The 16272-nt window shown below is 40.8% G+C and overlaps 1 protein-coding gene across 5 annotated transcripts in view; it reads left to right on the top strand.

The window, feature by feature from the left end:
- The window catches only part of MPC2 (mitochondrial pyruvate carrier 2), a 32970-nt gene extending 19570 nt beyond the window's left edge, over positions 1-13400 (top strand). For all 5 annotated transcript variants that reach the window (XM_042976209.1, XM_007077003.3, XM_007077002.3 and 2 more), the window contains exons 4-6: positions 8412-8496; positions 8973-9084; positions 13174-13400. In XM_042976209.1, coding sequence (XP_042832143.1) covers positions 8412-8496; positions 8973-9084; positions 13174-13210 — 234 coding nt within the window. In that variant the 3' untranslated portion in view covers positions 13211-13400. The remainder of the gene's footprint in view (positions 1-8411; positions 8497-8972; positions 9085-13173) is intronic.
- Positions 13401-16272: the final 2872 nt, after the last annotated feature.

Below are 16272 nucleotides of genomic sequence, written 5' to 3'. Positions count from 1 at the left end.
TCTTGGCCTAAGTGATGCCATTTTGGGCCTGTGGTTGTCTTTTTAATGGTATTTTGCAAAACCCTCCCATCAATTAAAAAAAAAAAAAGTTTTAGGGGCACCTGGGTGGCTCAGTCGGTTAAGCTTCCAGCTTCGGCCTCAGGTCATGATCTCTCAGTTCCTGGGTTCGAGCCCCGCATCGGGCTCTGTGCTGACAGCTCAGAGCCTGGAACCTGCTTGGGATTCTGTGTCTCCCTCTCTCTCTGCCCCTCCCCCACTCACTCTGTCTCACTCTCAAAAACAAACAAACATTAAAAAAATTGTTTTTAAGTTTTAATATGTCATCTTTAACGCTTCTGCTCGCTCTAACCGTTAAAAACTAGCTTTATGGTCCGAGAGTTCTGTGTCAGTTCAGCCATCTGTCTTGCGTTGTTTCCTACACAGACGCAGCATGTTCGTTGTCCTGTTTCACACCGTTTACAGCCTTTACCTCTTGTGTGTGTTCACAGACACTCAGGGAAAGATACAGGATGTTACCAGGAAGTGCAGCTGCTATTCACGGGGCCAAAAAGCAAAGCACAAATAATAGGTAGTTATGTTCAGAAGTACTACAAAGTTCATAGAGGGAGGGGAAAATGATACTGCTTTTTATCACCCATGTCTTTAGAGCCTTTTTCAGACTAAGTGCCAGTCACTGAGTCGTAGATAATGGTGCCTTAACTTCATCCGCTTCCCCAGCACTTCATTCTGATTTTCTTCCTGACTTGATACGTAATTACTAAGTAGTTTTCACTCGCTTTCAACTTACCAAAGACCAGAATTATGTACATTTACTGATGTTTTTCCCACAGAAAGATCTTTTTTTTTTTCCTCCTTTTCATGTGACTTAGTTAAACAGACATTTGATCTATGTTTTGGTTGCCCTGTAACTGAATGCGATTCATCAACGTAACTGTACGCTAAATCCCATTACAAGCCTACGTTTATTCCCCGGAGGGCTAATTGAGGTTTGGCAACCCACCTCCGTCTATGTGTATACCCCACTTCCTCATTAAGCAAGTGAAAATTGTTCATTCGTGTCCCCATTCCTGTTTGGTAGAACTCCATGAGTAGGGCAGACTCGGGGCACCTGGGTGGCTCAGTCAGTTAAGCATCCGACTCTTGATTTAGGTTCAGGTCTTTTTTTTTTTTTTTTTTTTTTTTCAACGTTACTTATTTTTGGGACAGAGAGAGACAGAGCATGAACGGAGCATGAACGGGGGAGGGGCAGAGAGAGAGGGAGACACAGAATCGGAAACAGGCTCCAGGCTCCGAGCCATCAGCCCAGAGCCCGACGCGGGGCTCGAACTCACGGACCGCGAGATCGTGACCTGGCTGAAGTCGGACGCTTAACCGACTGCGCCACCCAGGCGCCCCTAGGTTCAGGTCTTGATCTCACGGTTCATGAGTTCGAACCGCACGTCGGGCTGTGTACTGAAAATGCAGAGCCTGCGTGGGATTCTCTGTCTCCCTCTCTTTCTGCCTCTCTCTCTCTCTCTCTCTCTCTCTCTCTCAAAAATAAATAAATAAATAAACTTTTTTTTAAATATAGGACAGACTCCTCACAAGAGGCTCAGGACAAGAATTCGAGGGTCCAGACTGAATTTTTTTTAAATATTTATTTTTGAGAGAGAGTGGGACAGAGTGAGCAGGGGAGGGGCAGAGAGAGAGGGAGACACAGAATCCGAAGCAGGCTCCAGGCTCCGAGCTGTCAGCACAGAGCCAGATGGGGGGCTCGAACCCACGAACAGTGAGATTTGTGACCTGAGCTGAAGTCAGATGCTTAACCCACTGAGCCACCCAGGCGCCCCCAGACTGAATTTTAATGTAGACTTTTATAGCAAAGGCTGTCTTGTAAGCTGTCTTACTAATATTTGTAAACATGCATTCACATGAATTACTTTCCTTAATAAATTGGGATTCAGAATCCTAAGGACATGATTGAAATGATTCTACAATAACCATTAAGGATAAGATTTGCTTTTATTGTTCATTCAGCCTCACACATAATTTTGTGTCCGGTTTGAATAAATATATGGATATATGAATATATCGAATATATATTGAATGTATTGAACATATGTTAATTCCTGTGGCTAGCATGGAATTCCAGATGCTTTTTAAATGGTAATGGAGACTGTAGCAGTGTAGTTGCTGTGAGATAATGGACAAAATACGCCATGAAGAACAGCAGAGCCAGGGCAGGCCCTGCTTCAGTTTCCCATAATGCAATTTTTATGAGCTGTGCAAATGGTTAATGTAAATGCTGATACCTGCAGAGCAGAAATAGAACAGTTGAGGGTGAGACAGGCTAAAATGTCAGTAGAACAAGTTACAAAACAACAACAACAACAACAACACTTGAAATTTTTGGTGACTGACACTAATGGTCCCTTTGTAGGAAACCCAGTTAGTGTGATGTGTGATATGTGAACGTCCTCTATTTTTCTAATGTTAAAACGGGTTGTCTGTTAATCAAAATGCAGATCAAAGCAAAAACACCATTCAAACTAGTATGATACTAAAAAAAACACTAATGAAAAGTGTATTATTATTTTCTATCTCTTCTGTGTCAGCACTGAAAATTATATAGTAACTGTATGTCTATAAAGTGTAATTGATTGCTTAACAATTCTTTCTAGCACCATTATTGAAAGAGTAAGAATGATTGACCCTATTTATTATCAATTTGGGTGTACTTTTGACTTCAAGTTTGTCACAACATAGAAGTTTATAGGATTTTATCAATAGCTTTGGTGTTTCTTCTGAAACATCGACAAAAGGTTTGAACAAAGTTTTGAAACATTGACAATATGATATACACCAAGTGCCTTGTGGGCTCTCTGTCTCCTTTAAAAACATCTATTTTAAGTTCATGTTGAAATCATACATAGTCTTCTGATGACAGCATAGCAGCAGATGATAATAATTCATCTGTGGTAGTCTGTCCATGACACATAACCGTTACTACTCCAGGGGACATATGTTCTGTATTAAGAATTTCAGACTATACTTTCAGACATTTAACTGTAGTGGAATCCTTCTTAACTACTTTTGTTGAGAGCAAATAATTAATCATTGACGTCAAAATGGATAATCCTAAAAAACAATGCTGGGGTGCCTGGGTGGCTCAGTCGGTTAAGCATAAGACTTCGGCTCATCGTGATCTCACAGCTCGTGAGTTCGAGCCCCACGTCAGGCTCTGTGCTGACAGATCGGAGCCTGGAGCCTGCTTCGGATTCTGTGTCTCCCTCTCTCTCTGCCCCTCCCCTGCTTACATTCTGTCTCTCTAAAATGAATAAACATTAAAAAAAAAAAAAACAATAGTTATATATCTTAAATATTTTCTTTTAACTTAAGAGACATTCATTTGCCAGTCATCTATAGGGCTAAAGCTTTTCTTTGTGTATGGATCCACTCATTTCCACATGTTCTGTTTTGGATGAATTATGCGGTAATGCATCCTGTACAATTTCCATTTTAGGGGCGCCTGGCTGGCTCGGTTGGAAGAGCATGCGACTCTTGATCTCAGGGTAGTGAGTTTGAGCCCCAGGTTGGGGGTAGAGATTACTTTAAAAAAAAAAAAAGTTTTTAAGAAGTTTCTACTTTAGTTTTGTTTAAAGCAAAGCAAGTTCACAGACACTTTTCATAATAGCATAAGAACAGAAATCTGCTGGATCTTTATGGCTTTCCCACCCAGTCTTTTTATATCTGTCTTGTTCTCACCGCATTTGACCGCAGGCTTCAGCAACTTGCCTTTATTCAGTCTTTGCAGAGCAGTCGCTTAGTTTTCATAAAAATGACAACCTCTTTTGTATTGCGTGTGATTCCCTGATAGTTCATTAAATTATGTAGGTTACATTAGGTTTAAGGACAAAGTTGACAAAAGTTCAGTTCAACTGGTGGGAGCAAAAATTCACGAATGCAACACAGAATGAAAAACCATGAGTATCCAGCATACCTTTGGACACCTGTTAGCTTGTTTACAGAAGGAATGGAGATCATTGGCTAGCCTGGGAAGCTATGCTGTGAAGGTCACTTAAGAGAGCTTTTATCTTTGTTCATAGTCTTTTTGTACAAACAGGGTTATACTTAACTCTCAAATAATAGGCCGTTTTGTGTAGCTAATTTTTTTTTTATTTCCTCTTCTCCTTAAGAATAAATTAAGCTATTTTAAGATTATCTGTGCAGATTTTTAATACCTATTTGTTTGCTTTTCCAGCTGGAACTATTTATGTAGATTAATTAATGGCTTAAAAATCCTGAGCGCTTTGCTGTCTCTAAGCATTTGGGAATTGGAATATTCTATAGTGGTATCTCATTTTTTTAACTCCTCTAAAAGCATCCTAAGACTTTTTTTTTTTTAAATAGAGGAGCAAATATTGAATGAAAGAAAGAAAAAAGGTTTTTATACCATCTGAGGAATATCTACCCCACCCAGTGGAGATAATCAGATGCCAAAAAGAACCGTAGTCCTGGGCTTTAGATAATTTGAAGAGCATTTTTTAACTAATGGAAACAGGGAGCTGACTTGAGTCCACTAAATGCCAGACTGTATTCGATTATCTGATACATGGTCTCGTGAATTTGATCTTCACCAGAAAAAAATCTGAGAAGCAAATATTACTAAATATTATTACCATCTTCCAGATAAGGGTACTACGGTTCAAAGAGCTAGATGACTGAATATACCATCGTGGTAAGGGGCACAATCAAGACTTGAAACCCCAGGTCTGTTGGACTCCAAAGCCTATGCACTTACACACTTACATGACCACCTTTAAAATAGTCGCTGCAGATCTAACCTGTTATTTTCTTTGTACGTTGGAGAATATTTTACACAATCTTGTTGTTTATTCTAAACACTCTCTGAATAAAATCTGTGTAGTTCTATTATTTGAATAAGCTTCATAATAAAGATGAAAACGAGTACAGACCTGCTGCCTCCTAGCCTAAGGCTAGTAATGCAGGAAAGGACAGAAAACTAACATTCCTTTTTCTCTGTGACTCTACAGACAAAAGCTGTCTGTTCTTGTTGTTAATAATAGTATTTACCAGGCACCTGTGCATATTATCTCGTTTAATCATATATCATTTTTGCAAGGGTAGCTACTGGTTTTCTCATTTTATACATGAGGAATTTAAGACAAAGTGTTATGTAATCTGACCAAAGTCACACAGCTAGTAAGTGATGGAGAATAGATTCACAGTGAGATTTTCTTTTTTTTTTTTCTTTTTTTAAATGTTTATTTATCGAGAGAGAGAACGAGTGCAGGGGAGGGGCGGGGAGAAGGGGAGAGACAGAATCCCAAACTGGCTCCGCACCCTCAGGGCGGAGCCCAATGCGGGGCTCAATCCCAACAACCGTGAGATCAGATCCATGAGAGATCATGACCTGAGCCGAAATCCAGAGTCCTAAAGCTCAACTAACTGAGCCACCTAGGCTCCCCACAGTGAGATTTTCTAAGCTAATTTACATAAGCTTAGAATGATGTAGAAGTAGAAAGAGAGCTCAAGACCTTTGTGGGAGAGAATAATTACTAAGGTGTCCCAGAAAAATAAAGGGTATACTGTGAGCATAAATAAATCATGACCACTGACTTCTTCTAAAAGAAGATGCTAGAATGTAGCCTATAGTGTTCATAGATCTGTGCAGCAAGCCTCAGTGTAATACGTGGACCCAGTAGGTCAATAGCAGAAATCAACCCCTTTGTTCCCCATTTCAAAGGCAGTATTCCACCCCGTAGAAGTAGAACAAATATGAAATGGAAAAAAATGCACATGGGGACCTAGAAGAAGAATGGAGGAAGGATGATTAGGAAGCATTTGGGAGAAAAATCACAGGACTGTGGGTGAAAGTTAACAAGAGACAAAATCGCATTAGCTATGATTTATCTGGTTGTACCCCTGCTTACCCACTTTCCCCCTTTTAAATCAGAATCGTTGCCTTCTTGAACTACTGACTTTACTAATTCAAAACCCTTTGTACTTGACTTAAATTTGTGTATAAATTCACAAGTATGTCTGTGTTCTGTTTAGGAGCAAAGTCCTTTGCTGATTTATATTTTCCATGTGAGAGCATCTTTCAGAAACTCCATAAAACCTAAAAATAATTTCTTAAAGACATATTCTTTAATGACATCTAGGATTTGATTTAAAGTACTTAAAGGATAGGAGTGCCTGGAGTGGCTCAGCCAGTTAAGTCCAACTTCAGCTCAGGTCATGATCTCATGGTTTGTGGGTTCGAGCCCTTCGTCAGGCTCTGTGCTGACAGCTCAGAGCCTGGATCCTGCTTCGGATTCTGTGTCTCCCTCTCTCTCTGCCCTGCCCCTGCTCATGCTCTGTCTCTCTCCTTCAAAAATAAACATTTTAATAAATAAATAAATAAATAAATAAATAAATAAATAAATAAAATACTTAACGGATAAAAGGGAAGAGGGGAGGTGAAGCGAATGTGGCAGAATTTTAACTCTAACACACATAACTCTAATACACATAACATGTGTATGTAGGGGTTCTTTGTACTCGTCTTTTATTTTGTGTAGGTTTGGATTTTTCATCAATAAAGATCATTTTATTACATATTCTTATCTCTGCAATAGAGCAGCATAACCAAGCATAACCAGCATAACCAAAGACTCATTACTGAACTTTCTGAGTGATGCTGATGGTAGGGTTTTAGTAGGATGATTACATAACAGTGTTAAAGACACAGCAGGGAAGAAATAACCATGTATCCTTTGACATTAAAGAAAAATTATCCAACCAAGAAACTAAAATTATAACAGAGCTTTTCAGATACTTCCACTTTTAGAAAAGAATTAACACTGACCAAAACATGAAAGGAGGACGCTGTACAAATTACATAAATGCCTAAACAGCTTTTAGGCATCCACCACACCAGTGGTTTCCAACATGTATGAAGAATATATAATTTTGGGGGCGCCCGGGTGGCTCAATGGGTTGAACATCTGACTTCAGCTCAGGTCATGATTTCGCGGTTCAGGAGTTCAAGCCCCCATCGGGCTGGCCGCGATCAGCACAGAGCCTGCTTGGGATCCTCTGTCCCCTGCTCTCTCTGCCCCTCCCCCATGCTCATTTTTCCTCTCTCTCTCAAAAATGAATAAACATTTTCTTAAAAAAAGGAATATATAACTATGGGATATCTGGGTGGTCAGGTCAGCCGGTTAAGCATCCACCCAATACTTGATTTCAGTTGAAGCCACAAGCTCACAGTCATGAGATCAAGCCCTGTATCAGACTCTGTATGCTGAGTGCAGAACCCTCTTGGGATTCTAATCTCTCTTGCCCTCTCCCTTTGCCCCTCCCCCACTCATGCAAATTTTTTGAGAGAGGAAAAAAAAAAAAATATATATATATATATATAATTTCATATGTGGAAAAAAGTATTATTTGTTAGAATACACACACGCAGGGGCACCTGAGTGTCTCAGTTGGTTAAGAGACTGACTTCTGCTCAGGTCATGATCTCACGGTTCACGAGTTCACGCCCTGCATCGGGCCCAATGCTGACAGCTCAGAGACGGGAACCTGCTTCAGATTCTGTGTCTCCCTCTCTTTTTTCCCCTCCACTGCTCATGCTCTGTCTCTCTCCTCCCTCTCTCTCTCTTAATAACTTTCAAACATATTTACTTTTTTAACGAAATTAAAAAAGAATACACACACACTACTAATTTTCAAATATATGAGGCCACTTGATGTGGTTAACAAGACACAAATGCAAAAAGCAGCCCTGAACTCATTGTAGTTTTTGGTGATGTATATATTTTCTTAACGTGTGGATACTAAAATCATAGCTACTATCATGTGGAAATCTCTGAAACTTTATGTGTTATTTAAAATGAAGAATTATTGGGGCGCCTGGGTGGCTCAGTCAGTTGAGTGTCCGACTTCAGCTCAGGTCACGATCTCGCGGTCCGTGGGTTCGAGCCCCGCGTCGGGCTCTGGGCTGATGGCTCAGAGCCTGGAGCCTGCTTCCGATTCTGTGTCTCCCTCTCTCTCTGCCCCTCCCCCGTTCATGCTCTGTCTCTCTCTGTCTCAAAAATAAATAAACATTAAAAATAAATAAAATAGGGGTGCCTGGGTGGCTCAGTCCGTTAAGCGCCTGACTTCGGCTCAGGTCATGATCTCACAGTCCATGAGTTCGAGCCCCACATCAGGCTCTGTGCTGATAGCTCAGAGCCTGGAGTCTGCTTCAGATTCTGTGTCTCCCTCTCTCTCTCTGCCCCTCCCCTGCTCATGCTCTCTCTCTGTCTCAAAAATAAATAAAAACATTTAATAAATAAATAAATAAATAAATAAATAAAATGAAGAATTATTACTGCACACTCATGACGCTGTTTTTCTTGTTGTGTGTTAATGTGTCTCTCCAGGGCCTCGTGTGTGCTGGGCTGGCTGACATGGCCAGACCTGCAGAGAAACTCAGCACAGCTCAGTCTGCTGTTCTCATGGCTACAGGTAAATTAAATGAGTATTTTCTCTGTTCCATTTAGGGCATTCGGTATTTTTGTTTTTGTCTTACATCAGTTTATTTAACGGTTTACTGTTTGAAACGCACGTGCACTCACACACAAAGGAATTAACAGTGTTCTCGTTGGGCAATTAATTATTCGATAAGACGGTTACTGTGAATAAGTATCTGCGTGGGTTTTTGATTTGTTTGTTTGTTTTACCACAAACATATTTTTGTAAGTAGGAAAAAAAGTTAGTTAATATTCATTTGCCCTATAAAGATTCCCTGTTGATGTAAGAACTGCATATTTTGTGTAACACTGAATTATAGCAACTTTATTAAAGACTCAAAGCACAGCTTTTCTTTTATCCTGCTTTATGTTGTCACGGTCTTATAATTATGTTGCTCTAATACAGAATGTTCAAAAGATATTGCAGCAGTACCTGTGCTTTAAAAAAAAAAAAATCTTTTGTTTCAACAGGGTTTATTTGGTCAAGATACTCACTTGTAATTATTCCAAAAAACTGGAGTCTGTTTGCTGTTAATTTCTTCGTGGGGGCAGCAGGGGCCTCTCAGCTCTTTCGTATTTGGAGGTAAGCCCACCAAAGGTGTAAAAAGAGAAATCTGCCTCAGAAGCCACCCAGATGGCAGTGCATTTTTTTTTTTTTTAAGATTCATGTATGATGTTAAGATGGAATAGGCCTGAAGCAGAAATTTCTAGAAAAATCTGGGGGTTTAAGTTCAAAGTGTTAAGCAGTATGTTTGCTACATAGGTTTCAAATCTGACTGTGTATTATCTAGATACACAGCCCAATCATAGAATCTGTTTTAAGACAACAGACATGATTTACGAAATACTAAGTAATTTTCTCCATGAACGTTTTAACGCTCGCTTTCAATTATAGATAATAAAACGGGTGTGGTTATGTAGTGGTTGGAAATGATGTTTGGCGTGAGGCTACGGGTCTTGTCAGAAAGTATCCTCTGAGTATTTTTAAAACTGTTTGTAGGCGTCCCACATTTTCGTTTCACTCCACTTCATTGTGCTTCAGAGATGTTGTGCTTTTTACATATGGAAGGTTTGTGGCAACCCTGCGTCGAGCAAGTCTGTCGACACCATTTTCCCAACAGCATTTCTCCCTTCGTGTCTGTGTGCCACATTTTGGTCATTCTCACAATCTTGTGGTGCTCTGTGGTCAATGATCTTTGATTTTACTGCTGTCGTCGTTTGGGGGTCCACGAAGCACGTCCAAATGAGGCCGTGAGCTTCACTGATGAACGTTGTGTGTTCTAACTGCGCCGACTGGGCCATTCCCCCATCTCCCTCCCTCTGCTCAGATCTCCCTCTTCCCTGAGACGCAACAATAGTAAAAATAGGCCAATTAATAAGCCTACAGTTTGCCTCTAAGTGTTCAAGTGAAAGGCAACAGATGCACATCTCTCACTTTAAGTCAAAAGCTAGAAATAATTAAGCTTAGTGAGGAAGGTAGGCTGAAAGCCGACGAGATAGGCCGAAAGGTAGGCCTCTTGTGCCGAATATTTAGCTACGCTGTGAATGCGGAGGGAAAGTTCTGGAAGGAAATCAAAAGTGCTACTTCAGTGAACGCACGATCGGTAAGGAAGCTTAACAGCCTCATCGCTGATGCGGAGAACGTTTTAGTGGTCTGGACAGAAGATCAAACGGCCACGACGTTCCCTGTAGCCAAAGCCCAATCCAGAGCAAGGCCCTCGCTCTTTTCAATTCTCTGAAAGGCTCAGAGAGGTGAGGAAGCTGCAGAAGAAAAGTCTGAAGCCAGCAGAGGTCGGTTCCTGTGGGTCAAGGAAAGAAGCCGTCTCCGCCACATACAGCGCAAGGTGGGGCAGCAGGTGCTGGCGGACAGGCGGCAGCCAGTTACCCAGCAGATCGAGCAAGATAACGAAGGAGGCGACGACGGTAAACAGCACATCTTTAATGTGGGTGACACAGCCTCCTACTGGAAGAAGATGCCTTCCGGGACTTTCACAGTTACGGAGAAGTCCGATATCTGGCTTCAAAGCTTCGGAGGACAGGCTGACTCTCTTGTTAGGGGCTAATGCAGCCGGTGACTTTAAGCTGAAGCCAGTGCTCATGCACCATTCTGAAAATCCTAAGGACCTTAAGAATAACGCTCAGTCTCTTCTGCCTGTGCCCTAGAAATGGAACAAAGCCTGGGTGACAGCACCTCGATTTACAACGTGGTTTACCGAATATTAAGCCCACTGTGGAGACCTGCTACTCAGAAAAAAAGATTCTTTTCAAAATATTCCTGTTCATGTACAATGTGTCAGGTTACCCTAGAGCTCCGATGGAGATGTACAACAAGATTTATGTTTTTATGCTGCTAACACAGCATCCATTCTGCAGCCCTTGGATCGAGGAGTCATTTTGATTTTCAAGTCTTCTTATTTAAGAAATATCTTTTGTAAGGCCATAGCTGCCATAGAGAGTGATCCCTCCGATGGATCTGGGCAAAGTAAATCGAAAACCTGGAAAGGATTCACCATCCTGGTACCGTTAAGAATAGTCATGATTCATGGGAAGAGGTCAAAATATCAACATGAGTAAGAGGTTGGCAGAAGTCCGTTTCAATCCTCGTGGATAACTTGGAGGGGTTGCAGACTTCAGTGGAGGAAGTGACTGTAAATGTGGTGGAAACAGCAAGAGAACTAGAATGAGAAGCGAAGCCTGAAGATGGGACTGAATTGTTGCAATCACAGGGTTGAATGGATGAGGAGTTGCTTCTTATGGATGAGCAAAGAAAGCGTTTCTTGAGATGGAATCTGCTGGTGAAGGTGCTGTGGAGATTGTTGAAATGACAACCAAGTACAGTATTTAGAATATCACATAAACTTAGCTGATAAAGCGGTGGCGGGGTTTAAGAGGATAGACTCCAGTTTTGAAAGAAGTTCCACTGTGGGTGCTATCCAATGGCATCATATGCCCCAGGGAAATCATCTGTGAAAGAGTCAGTTGATGTGGTGGCAACTTCATTGTTGTCCTGTTTTAAGAAAACACAGCCACCCCAACCTTCCGCAGCCACCACCCGGGTCAGTCAGCAGTCATCAGCGTTGATGCAAGACCCTCCACCAGCAAAGAGATCACGACTTGCTGAAAACATAGATGATGGCTAGCGTTTTTTTAAGCGATGTTTTTAAGTCAAGGTATGTACTTTTTTTCCTAGACCTACCGCGATTGCGCGCTTAATAGAATACAGCATAGCGTAAATGTCACTTTTATATGAACTGGGAAGCCAAAATACTCATTTGAATATTCATTCACAAAATATTCATTATCGTGGTGGTCTGGAGCTGAGCCCACTATGTCTGCGAAGCTTGTCTGTACTCGGTAGTTAATATTGTCAGTGACTGGTTCACACTCTGCCTCGAGCTCATCGTAGATGAAGGCTCCGGCTTCGCTGGAACCACAGAACCTTCCTAAATTGCAAAACAGTGCTCTTTGGCTAAAAAAAAAATTAAATGATCTCCATAATAAAGAAATGGACAATATTCAGTTATAATTTGCCTTCCTTTCAGAAGGCGTTCTGTCCTTCATTTTTCTCATCTTTGCTATCCTAGCTTGACACGTGAATCCTTTCATTATCCTCTAGCACAGAATGGATGGATGATGAATCACTCGCTCGTTCTACCGCACATCCGACAAGCATTTTTCGAGCTTACTTGCATTGATACAAACTTCAGTCTGTACGGGGACTTTCTTCACGAGTATTTTTCTCATCCACCGTTGCATTTTAACCTTATGTTAAGCCATAATGGGAGGGCTGCAAACCCACGGAATGCAACATTTGGAATTATTATCTCTAAAGTGGAAACACAGATACAGTTTGACAAAAGGATTTTTGGCACTGTTTTCAGTCACAACAGTAGACTGGGAGATTTAGCTCAAAATATAAGTGTTGGACTCTGGAGCAGTTAGACAGGCACCATGGGATATTTGAAATCAGAACCTTTAGAGAAATCTGGGATTCTGGTAGACTTCGTGGAATAAGTTACTTCTTGTGCTCTCTTCTCCACCCTTATAATCTGGGACAGAATAGTAAATGAAGCTCTGGGTGTTGTAGAAGGGAAAGACTCTGACTTGGTGGTTAATTCTTCTTCGGATTAATGAGAATTGAAGAAATAGGCCTTCGCTTTACTATTCTGTTAACCCAGTGTCTACAAACTGCTAAAAACTCAGTAGCCTGTCAGCATCACAAAAGTCTATTTTATTTTTTAAAAAGTATATTTTATTTTTAGTGCTTAGGATCTCATTCCCAATTTATTTTATTCTTAGGAAAGATGTTCCGTGATTATAAAATAAAGGTCCAGATGACCACATTTTGCTAAATTTTATTTGTATGTTCACATGTTTGTTACACTGTTATAATTCAAGAATGAAAATACCAAAATAAGACTTTTGTATGGGAAGCTATTTGTCAGTTACGTTGTTGAAACTTTTTGGCAGTTGGAAGCCAGATGCAAGTAAAATCCTTAGGTCACTTTCCCTTCTGCCTGTTTCATCCACAAGCCCCTGAGAAGATTGTAGCTAAAATGATACAGCCTCTTGACTAGTGAGAAAGGAGACGGGGAATATGCTTCCCATTCCCTTCTTATTACATAGTTATCTGTGGTGATGCATAATTATTCTCTTTCTGTTTCCTTTATAGATATAACCAAGAACTAAAAGCTAAAGCAAACAACTAAGAGTTCCTGACCACCCGAACAATCTAGATGTGGACATATAACCACTGGGACTAATTTGATTTATTATTTGGTTATTGATGAGGTGATATTAACTGTGCTAATGTTTGGAAGCCATAAAGAAAAAAAAAACAGACTGTAAACTGGGGGCTAATACTCAATTTCACAGAAAAATAAAACAAACTTTTAATAACAGTGTTTCTTTGTATATGACTTAAGGAATGTATCTATGGCTGGCTATTAGTAACATTTTTTTTCTACTCTCTGCCGCAAATAAATCATACTTGCTCCTACGTACCCTTGGCTTTCTTCTGTACTACTCAACCAGAGAGAACTGAAAGGTTAAATTATCTCTTTTACAGGGGAGGGTGGTGAAATAACTAGAAATAAAAGGAAATAGAGCTAAAGAGAGTGAGAAATGGGTAGTAGAATGGCTAGCAATTCTTGTATGGCTACAGAGTAACAAAAGATTTCTCAGTTGTTGAATTACAGTCAGTAATTGATAGAATGTGGCCGAAAAGGCTCTCCAGTCCTAAATTGGAATCCCAGCTCTATGGCTTATAACCTATGACTTTGGGCAAATCAAAGTGCCTACTAGAATGCCTGGAACATAAGTTGGCTTTCTTTTTTTTTAATTTTTTTAAGTTTACTTATTTATTTAGAGAGAGTGCGCACAGACCAGCGGGGGAGGGGCAGAGAGCAGAAGAGCGAGAATCCCAAGCAGGCACCACGCCATCAGTGCTCCAGCTCCTGAACCACGAGATCATGACCTGAGCCAAGATCAAGACGCTTAACCCACTGCGCCGCCCAGGCGCCCCAAGTCAGCTTTGTGTAAACATGTGTGACCTTTGTCCCCATTTTGAAGAGAGAGACTGGACATAGACTACTCCGTGCTAGAAATATAATCAATATCCTATTTGAATGGAGCTCCAGTTTGGAGTACTGAGCTTCCTTCTGAAAATCCTACTAGAGCCCGTCCTGGGCAGAACTGTAGTCAAAGGAATCAGCAAAGCAAGTTATTTCTAAGTTTGAAGAAGCAATGACAAAAAGAACTTTTTATTCATTTTTTTTAATGTTTATTTTTGAGAGAGAGAGAGAGCGCGTGCGCACGCACAAGTGGGGGCGGGGCAGAGAGGAGAGACAGAATCCCGAGCAGGCTCCACACCATGGATTCGCCCACGAACCACCAGATCATGACCTGAGCCGAAGTTGGACGCTTAACCGACTGAGCCACCCCAGTGCCCCAAGAACTTTTTAAATAATAGATTTAACTGACCGAGGCAATTATCGGTGAAAACCTTGCACTTTTTAATCACTTATCCCTTCCCTGTAATCCACCTTCGAGGAGGAAGGATTAGAGAATTTGACACAGAAGTAAAGAGGTCCTGAAGAGTCCAATTTCTTTTTTTAATGTTTATTTTTGAGAGAGCGCATGAGCAGGGGAGGGTCAGAGAGAGAGAGGGCGACACAGAACCCGAAGCAAGCTATCAGCACAGAGCCCAGCTCAGGGCTCGAACTCCCAAACCGTGAGATCATGACCTGAGCCAAAGTTGGACGCTTAACTGACTGAGCCACCCGGGTGCCCCATTATTGCTTTCTTTGTATAAACCATGCTGTTCGAATTAGTTTGGCATGTGTGAGCACGTGTGTATGTTTCCTAAGGTTAAACCTTTAAGAAAAACATCTATTATGAAATATGGCATAGACACAAAAAAGTTTATTAAAATATATATGTTGAAGTGATGTTTCTTTTTTTTTCATTGAAACCTGCTCTTTCCTAACTGGGTTCTTCTAAGCCCCACTTCGTCAAATTAATTGTAGCATTTAGGTACAATCACAGTTATCTTCCTGTTGGTTCTCAGAAGTTCCATGGACAGACCATCAGCTCATCCTTTTATTTATGCCCCAGAACTCCATCCATCCCATTATTGAATCCTAAAAATTAAGAGAGTCTAGTTAACTCTTGCTGACGTTGGAAACACATAGTCCACTGACCGGTTTCACAACTATTTTCGAAAACCTAGGAGAATTTATATACCAGAAGTCCTCACTACCAATGTAGGCACTGAGCTCCGTAGAAGTACTTTTCACAGTGGTGCAAATCACTTGATCAGTCCTGTTGAGTTGAATTCTACATCAAAATTTCTAACTGGTCCCCAAAACTTCATTAGGTGAGTTCCCAGGGTGTTTCAGCTCAACTCTGCTACATATTAACTGTGAAACCTTATTACCCTTTGTGTCTGGGCTTTAGTATATTCAAGAGTGAAATGGGGCGAGGAGAGTATTTACTTGATAAGATGGTTGTAAAGCTCAATCAAAATAACGTTTTAACACAAAATTAAGTGTAGTAAGTTTCAGAAGACGGTAAGCTTATTAATTGAAGGTAGACCCCAAAAGTACTTTCTTAGACCAAAGTATACCCGCAAGAAGGGTGGACCATGTTACCCCTATCTGCACACCTTCTGGGGTAGTGACTATTGGAATTTCTAAGACTTCCACAGGTTAAAGCTGCTTGGGGTGGGGGGCGTGGGGGACCCAGAGGCAGGGTGGCGCATACTCAAGATAAATTCTTTAACCTAATCTTCTTGTGGTTTGGCATTCATTTCAAAGCAACGTTGACTCATTTCTGCCTAGTAAACAGATTGTCTGTCTTTAAAGTTGTTCAAACAATCAGGAAAGGTTGGCCTGACCTGGGAGCCCAGGTTCCTCTCCGTGAAGCAAAACAGGAGCTTGTTTACATAATGAAACACAAATAGAAAACACTGATGTTAACACGGCTTCCTCCCTAAGGGGTCTGTTTAATTATATGAGGTATGATTCTAATTATATTAAGACCGGTTTCCACAACTGACATCAGAAAATTTTCTCGACAGACATAATTAAAGGAATCTCTTCCTCCGTTAAGACAACTGTGTTTTACAACTTTTTGGAGCACACAGTAAATTCAGTTAGAGGGCTGGGCTTTACTTGAGAATGATTCCTTGCTTTTTCAGTTCAACTTTCTTAAATTCAAGTTTTACGTACGTGTCACTAAATGTTAAGTGTAGTTATGACATATGTAAGAA

This window comes from Panthera tigris, chromosome F3 (assembly GCF_018350195.1).
Source record: "Panthera tigris isolate Pti1 chromosome F3, P.tigris_Pti1_mat1.1, whole genome shotgun sequence".
Classification (NCBI taxonomy): domain Eukaryota; kingdom Metazoa; phylum Chordata; class Mammalia; order Carnivora; family Felidae; genus Panthera; species Panthera tigris.
The sequence above is the reverse complement of the archived record's forward strand: the minus strand, read 5'-3'. Positions and strand labels throughout refer to the sequence as shown.